This window comes from Oxyura jamaicensis, chromosome 1 (genome assembly GCF_011077185.1).
Source record: "Oxyura jamaicensis isolate SHBP4307 breed ruddy duck chromosome 1, BPBGC_Ojam_1.0, whole genome shotgun sequence".
Classification (NCBI taxonomy): Eukaryota; Metazoa; Chordata; class Aves; order Anseriformes; family Anatidae; genus Oxyura; species Oxyura jamaicensis.
This window is the reverse complement of record NC_048893.1, coordinates 195,868,482-195,876,572: the sequence shown is the minus strand read 5'-3', so window position 1 is coordinate 195,876,572 and position 8,091 is coordinate 195,868,482. Positions and strand designations below refer to the sequence as shown.

Here is an 8,091-nt window from a genome sequence, read left to right as displayed (position 1 = left end):
TCTCCATGGATTTTCTCCCCAGCTGAATGAACTGGGAGACTTATTTTAAAAAAAAAAAAAAAAAAAAAAAAAAAAAAAAAAATTTTATTATTCCTTCTTTTAAAAATTTTTTTAAAAAATTTGGCAAAAACGGGAAATGGACTGCCACCCTTTTAAAAAAAAAAAAAAAAAAAAATTATATATTAAAAATAAAAAAAAAAAAAAAAAAAAAAAAGCTTATAATGTATTAAAGATGTCAGATTTTTCATGCAAAAGAATAAAAATGTGAAGATGAAAATCCTTACAAAAAAAATACAGAGCATCATGCATTATCTTGCCAAGAAAAAATGAGTATCGTGAGCCCATCTTACTGAACAAGCTGGGAACAAGCCTTTAAATGGAAAGCATGAATGCAACTTCTTTGTACTGCTTTATTAGCAAGCAGAATATGATCCTAATATTTCAAAGTGTCAAAAAAAAAAAAAAAAAAAAAACAAAAAAAAAAAAAAAGAAAAAAAAAAAAAAAAAAGAAAAAAAAGGCCAAGATAAATGCACAGGGCCAGCTATTTTAGAGGGAGTAATGGAAATTGTGACTCTTAAAACCCAAAGGGATATTTTTGAGATTTATATAGTGACATAGAGATATGTTAGAGGAAACATATTTCAGTAAAGATTATATGGTTTTATGTTGGCTAAAGGAGAGAACTATTCATAAAAAACTCAATTAATTGTGCAACATAACTTATGCCTCAGCGCAAATCATCATATAATTAATTAGAGACATATGATTGCATCCAAATCTAAGAATCAGCTGCAAGAGCCAGCAATTCAATGCTCCTGCTATAGCTAACAGCTTGGTATCTTATGTGCGAACCACACTGCAAATGAAGGAATCCAAAGCCCATATATTCATTTCCATGGAAATGCTTTACATTTGCATTCTATTTAAAAGATTACTGGCCTAAGAATTCTTGAAACTGCTTATGAAACTGCAACGTTTAAGTCATCCAGGGAGAATGCTGCATTTCAGGGCATGTCATGCAAAGCTATTTCAGGTGAATGACAACTTCTAGCTCTGAATTGTTTGCTCATCAACCCTTCAGATTTTTAGAATGTGGCTGCTGAATGTAGCTTCAGCATTTTCTGAAAAACAGACCCCAAGAAGTACCTCAGACTGAGCATTCAAATGTTAGGGTGTGGATCATCAGATTTTGAAAATCTGCCTTCTTCTTAAATTATAATAAGGTCCTTATAACTTAAGTGCCTCTATACCTCTAACAGTCCTATGCTGCAGAGAAGAGCTATCTTAGTTCTCATCTACAACTGCTAGGAAAAACAAACAAAACAAAACAAAGCACTGACTGTAAGGGTGCCTTGCCCAAAACACAAGTAAGAGGCAAGCAGTGTAAGGACTATAGTCCAACACCCTCACTCCCTCCCACCCCTAAGCTAAACTACCAGCCTGATTTCCCATATATTGTATGTCTTTTTAAATGATTACTGAATTTCTCTGTGCCATTCTCCAAAGATATAATCTGATTACAGACTTTCTGTTCAAACTTTCTCATGATAACTGCAGCTGAAGCCTTGATATCATTGTTTAAATTTATCCATTTGAAAGCTTCAGCTGAGCATTATTATTCTGACAAGGGTTTTTCTAGACAGAGCTGATGAAATTAACTGGAGATGAGAGCCACAAATGAAAATCTTAATCAAGATTAATACCTGCATTGTTAAGGGTTGACAAGGTGGATGAACATTGTGATGCTTTCATCTAATAAATCTTTTGATCCTAAAAGAGAACCAAGGTTGTGGCCCAAGCTCTGTTTTGATGAGGGAGAGAGGGCTTTAATTTTGATGGGATAAACAAAGTGTTTCTCAACATTTCTGCTGAATGACAGGAGGTAAAATTCTACCAGCAGAATGCCTGCATGTTCCACTGAGATCCAGGTGCTGCAAAGCACTTGCACTTAGGGTCTGTGTTTTTGAGATAACCTGAGTCCCTGGACAGCTGGTTATTAATTACAGGGGTATGGGGAGTTTGTGTCCTCCAGCCAGTGGCTAGTGTTAGGGAGCAGCCCTTGTATTAAGCACCTCCAACCCTGAGCAACTGTTGAGCCAAGGTCTCAAATAAAGTATAATCTACAAGTCTCTTTAGAACCTTGTATCTTTAAGTCACTCATAACTGATAAAGGAATTCAGTGATCCCTCCCTGAGCTTGATGCCCATAATGCCCTCCTACCAAGTTCTTTTGATGGAGTGTAGGCTCCCTTATCTTTACATTTAAGATATCTGCATCTGCTCCCCTGGCAGCACCTTGCCACCTCCCCTGTTCTAACCTGGTATATCCAGGTGTGTGCTGACAAGCCAAGGTGTAAAAACAGTGTAAACAGTAGGGAATTTGGGAAAGGATCTGAGTATTGAATCAAGGTGAAGAATTGAGAAGACAAAGCTCAGGCACAAAAGGAGAAGAACTGAGAATGCTTTGGAGGGTTGTTAATTTTGTTTTCCAAACACATCCAAGAGTTGACTTGAAAATATCAATACAAACTGTTCTGTTCCCATACTGCAGCACTTAAGCTTTCTCCCTCCACATTAAAGAACAGACTTACCAACCTGTGCTATGAGACAGCTAAAGGAATGAAAATGGAAAATACCGGCTCAGGTCAGAACTGTAGATCACACCTATGGCTACAGAAAGCATATTTCCTGACAGCTGAACTCCTTTATCAAGTTTTTGGCACACAAGTTTGTAGCACATTCCTTCTTCCTCAGATATTTTCAGCCCCTTGGTGGTGTCAAATCAGTTATGGTGTAGCCACAGTTTAATGCAGGACTGAAAACCTCTAGTTACAGTGGAAAAAAAAAATGGGGGAAGGAGAGTGAGCAGCTGGGGACAAGACCATCCAGAAACAGCCATAAAGTTTCTGAGAGTGACAAGCAAGGACTGAGGTCTCTAAACCTTTTTTCTGTATCCCTCACAACCATGTGAATTACTGTGGAGAAATTACAGTCAGGTCATAGTGACACAGTGAATTGCATTTAGGGAATTTAAAAGCATATTCAAAAGCCTCTCTAAAGCACTGCAGTCCTTTGCTTTTCAGAGGCTTGAACAGGAACTCAGGACCAAAGTAGCTAAACCCAAACTACTTGGAAAGTATTATACACATAAACAACAGTCATTGAATGCCTCTCTGTCTCCAGAGGTCAAGAAAAATGCATCAGCTTTATTATTATTATTATTATTATTTTATCTTCAAGAAGAAAATTTCTGCTAATCACCACCATTAATAGACATGTTTTTTCTTCCACAGCATTTTTGAGCGGTGGTTAAGAAGACACAGGCCCATGCTAGAAGTTTACCCAGCAGCCAATGCACCCATTGGCCACAATCGAGAAAATTATATGGTCCCCTTTATTCCTCTTTACAGAAATGGAGAATTTTTTATACCATCAAGAGAGCTGGGTTATGACTATGAGTATCTGCAAGAACCAGGTAACGCTACAATTTTAAGTAAATGTCAGATTTGTTGCTTATAACATGGAATGTGTCTGCAGAATTACTATATATATAAATATATGTATATAAGTCCTTCTATTCCATTTTTTTCCATAATGTAGTCCCAAGTTGTACCTGGTTGTTTTCATATTTCTCTTCTGGTGATATGCAGAGTCAACATAACACCATTAGAAAAGTCCCAATCAAAAATCAGTCACTGACATTATTCTTATCTAGCCTAGCTTCAATAAGAGATGAATATGACCCAAAGGGTCAACTCGTGATTAGAACAGGGGAGAAAATGTGCTGGATTTTGAGCCTGCTGTTTATCCAGCTCAGCTGATAATGTGCAACATAAATGGCAAAAAGTGGGATTTTCAGATTCTAGATGGTTTAAGGGACAGAAGATCCAAAGCTCTCTTTCTGGTTTACAAATATAATAAAGCTGATTTCTTAAAACCCCAAAGTAAAGTCCATCTCCATACCAAAGACCAACACAATGTCTGTGCAGCACTTAAAATAGTGACCTGTTGACCTTGTGATTGTTCTGTGTTTATTTATGTGGCATGTGACTAAATCATTCATAATGTTAATTTAATTTAATCAAATGAGTCTTGCCCTGTTTGGTAATGGTTTTGACTTGCATTGCTGTTCAGAGATGGCTCTGATTTGGGTGTCTTGGCCATTCTCAGGCACTGGGAGGAAAGAGCCCCTCGGGGCTGTAGCTGCTGGGAAACCTCAGATAGATCAGATCTTGTGCTTAGGGTAGGGGACTTTATCAGTTTTGCTTGAGTCTCTTTATTGTCTAAAGTAAGGGCTAAATTCTGCTAAAGTTATCAAGTTGCCCAGAACTAAGGATTGCTCAGATACTTTGTCCTAAATCCTTTCTAAAATTAGGCCACTGGAATGATCAGACACGTCTCACTGGAATGATCAGACACGTCTGATGTTTGCCACCACCAAAGGCTACCAGGGGCGTGGAATGCAGTTACCTTTGCAAAATATTGGCCACTGAAGGAATAGATTACTATGCATGTTTGCTTTTCCTGTTTTAGGCAGAAAACTTTCTGTTAATGTGTCTCTTCAGTTAAAAGGCAATTAAGAGCTATAAGTCCAATAATTATAAAGCAAAAGCACTAGGGACATTTTGGCAACAATTAACATTCTCATTGCTTTTTTTTTTTTTTTTTTTTTTTTTTTTTTTCCTTTATCAAAACTATATCAGTTCTCAGGACACCCCTGCTTTTCGTATGGATTTTGTTTACTAATGGAGTACTGTGATTCCTTGATTCCTGTGTACTTGATAAACTGTCAAATCATGAATTTAACTTGTTCATTCAATTGTCAAGTAAAATCTAGGTTGCAATTTACAGTCATCCAGAAAATGCTTTTTTTTTTTTTTTTTTTTTTCTGTTTTATGTGTAAGGAAAGAAATCTGCAACTCTCATGGACGACTGTTAAGACCTTTTTTTTCTGATAACACAGAGAAAGAAGTCAACATTTTACTTAACATGTCATAAAAAACTTGGTCAACTCCATTTATTCAGAGGGAAAACAATCTAGTACATGTTTCAAATATAATTTCAAAATTATTATTTTGGCCTTGTTAGATGCATGTTCATGTCACCATAATTTAATTCCTAATCAAGACTAGAAATAAATATACATATTTTTAATGAGAGTCACCAGTTTCTGAAAAGCACTTAATTCCTAGAATCGTGCCACTAAAAAAATTGCAAAGTACCATGACAGTCAGAAATGTTGAATCCCGAATTGGTACTGCAAAAGAAAGCAAATGGTACTTGTATTGCCTCCTGATCTCTTGCCTTTCCCTAGAGGGGTACACCACCTGTGCAAAATGAAATTCTTATTAAATTCTGCCCATGTGCCCATGTTTTTAACACAGAGGTAAGGAAAGTAGTTTCTTAATTATTTTGTGAAAAGATAATTCACAAAGAGTGAATTAGATAAAAGAGTGAAATTCAACCTCATTTAGAAAGCCCAGATAATCCTCAGACATTGTTCAGTCCTTTGTTCATCTCACTGAGAAGAAGAGAGTTTAAGCTATTTGTTATCTGAAGGGAAGAACTGGTTAGAAGTGGAAAATGGCCTGGAACCACAAAATGCATATATGGATTTTCTCAGTACTTCAGTGTTTAAACCCATACTGTTCTCTAGAGAGGAATGATGGGTTCCTGTTAAGAGGAGCATGAGAGTAAACAGGAATTTCTTGATACAGGAGCTGCCAACCCCCCTTGAAATTTCCCTTGTACTCAAGGATGCACAGAAACTGTATGGCTTGGCAGCTGCCAGGGGTTACTAGACAGACAGGAAAAAAAATAGAAAGGGGGAAAAAATAAATAAATAAATAAATAAAAACATCTGGCTGTAAAAATCTGGGTAGTCAAGAAAAGGTAACATCTCTGGATGCAAATCATCCAAATGAGGAGAAAGAGGACAAGCAGAAGAACAGGACAGGACAGAGAAAGGAACAAGCACACCGACCAGGTCTTTTAAAGAAAGCAGCTGGAGGAAAGCAGCAACAGCAGCAGCTCTGAGAAGCAGCACCAGCAGCTTGGTAGAGAATGAGTAGGACTATACATAACATGATGGGGCTGGTTACAAGGAAAGGAAAAAAAACCTGGGAAATAATCCAATGACAAAATGGTATTTTAACGCTAAATTATATTGTTGATCTTCTCATGAGGAAAAGCCGGTGCCTGGAGCCCTGGTTTCCACTGAAAAGCAAATCAATGTGTGACAGTATGTGGCTATTTTAATTGCAGCTTCATTTATTTTTATAAGTATGACAGCCCTGAAGCAGAAGTGGTCACAAATAGTGTAGATGGAAATCCATCCCTCGGGAATCAAAAACACATGTCAGAGCCTGTTTTCTGGGGAGCTGATTTGAGCAGAAACTGAAGCAGACACCCAGCTTTGCTTGACATGAGAACCGTGAACTGTAAAACTGCTACAATTGTCATGGCTTACTGAAAATGAACATTTGTTAGCATCAATAAAAGAGATTTGGAAGACTAACGGCACCACCTAGCAATAGCTGTCAAAACAATTTGCTGTGACAAGAGCTATTCCAAGCACTTATCTTTGAAGGTCTAGACTAAGTATTTTCTTTATTATTATTGTTGTTGTTGCTGGTTGTTTTTGTTTCTTTTGTTTGTTTGTTTCAGAAATAGGAATGGATAAACCCATATACACAGCCCTGACTTTTACCCAGAAAATCTCCCTCTTTCAGTGGGAACAATTTGATGACCACTCTAAGTGTTGCTGGGTGACTCACTTACTTTTTTTATTATTATTTTTTTGGACATTTTAACTAAGGGGCCTTACCACTCAGGGCAAAGCAAGGGATAAAAGCATTGTGATTACAATGCAGAAGGCCAGGTTGCTCACGGATGTGTTGCAAGAGAGAGCTCAGATCTAGATTCTGCCTGCAGCTCATTTCTATTTCTGGCTCTTCAGCAGTTTTGTTGCACAATCACAGCCAAGCAACTAGAAAATGTGGCAACTGGCAAATATGTCACTACCACGGAGGGGCTGGGCTGGGTCCCCTTTCTCAAGAGCACACACTGTTGGCCAAAACGTGAAACAGTGACGTTGTGCATGGAAAAGCTTACAATAAAACTGTGGTCTGTGCAACAAAATGTGGATCCTGGGATAAGAGAATGCAATTAAAGGTGACAGTACTGGAGAAATGCTGTCTTGGGAAGTGGTTTACATTTCTGAAATAAATAAAAGATGAGAAGAGATTGTTTGGGTCCCACAGTTTTCTTCAGGCAGAGATAAGGAAGTATAGAATAAGTTTACTTAAAACAGGGGAAACAACCAAAGAAAGCAGGAAGTAAAAAATATTCTTTGGAAAGAAGAGTATGAGCAGATTTTTTGACAGTTATGTAATGGTGCTTAATGGAGGAGCATAAATATGCATTTTAAAATCTGCTTTTTTTTTTCTTTTTCTTTTTCCTTTTTCATTGGAGCCATTTAGATGAAGGAAACTATTTTTTGGTGAGTTAGTAACAACTTAATAGCAGATAGTGTTCTCATAACAGGTAACCTATAAATATATCTCATCATATTTTTTTTTGATAAATACATATAAGCAAACTATGAAAGAGAGGTCCAAGTGTTAACTGAGGTTGTCAAACAAAAAAACAACCAACCAACCAACCAACAAAAAAAACAGTATTCTCTATAACTACACTTAGGAAATGTTTATTTATCTTCTTTCAATACACCAAAGTAATCTGTTTTTACCAGTAATCCACTCTGCGGATGTCTCATCATTGCCAGTGAGTGGGTAGGAATGTACTGCAATGTTACTATGCAGAAGTAACAGGCAGAGACAACTCTAAACGACTTCAGCATGGGAAAGGGAGAAAAGAAAAGAAAAGAAAAGAAAAGAAAAGAAAAGAAAAGAAAAGAAAAGAAAAGAAAAGAAAAGAAAAGAAAAGAAAAGAAAAGAAAAGAAAAGAAAAGAAAAGAAAAGAAAAGAAAAGAAAAGAAAAGAAAAGAAAAGAAAAGAAAAGAAAAGAAAAGAAAAGAAAAGAAAAGAAAAGAAAAGAAAAGAAAAGAAAAGAAAAGAAAAGAAAAGAAAA

General features: G+C 36.6%; 1 protein-coding gene across 1 annotated transcript in view; it reads left to right on the top strand.

The window, feature by feature from the left end:
* TYR (tyrosinase) overlaps positions 1–8,091 on the top strand; it is a 57,878-nt gene that overhangs the window by 42,620 nt on the left and 7,167 nt on the right. The window contains exon 4 of the mRNA XM_035329184.1: positions 3,294–3,475. Coding sequence (XP_035185075.1) covers positions 3,294–3,475 — 182 coding nt within the window. The remainder of the gene's footprint in view (positions 1–3,293; positions 3,476–8,091) is intronic.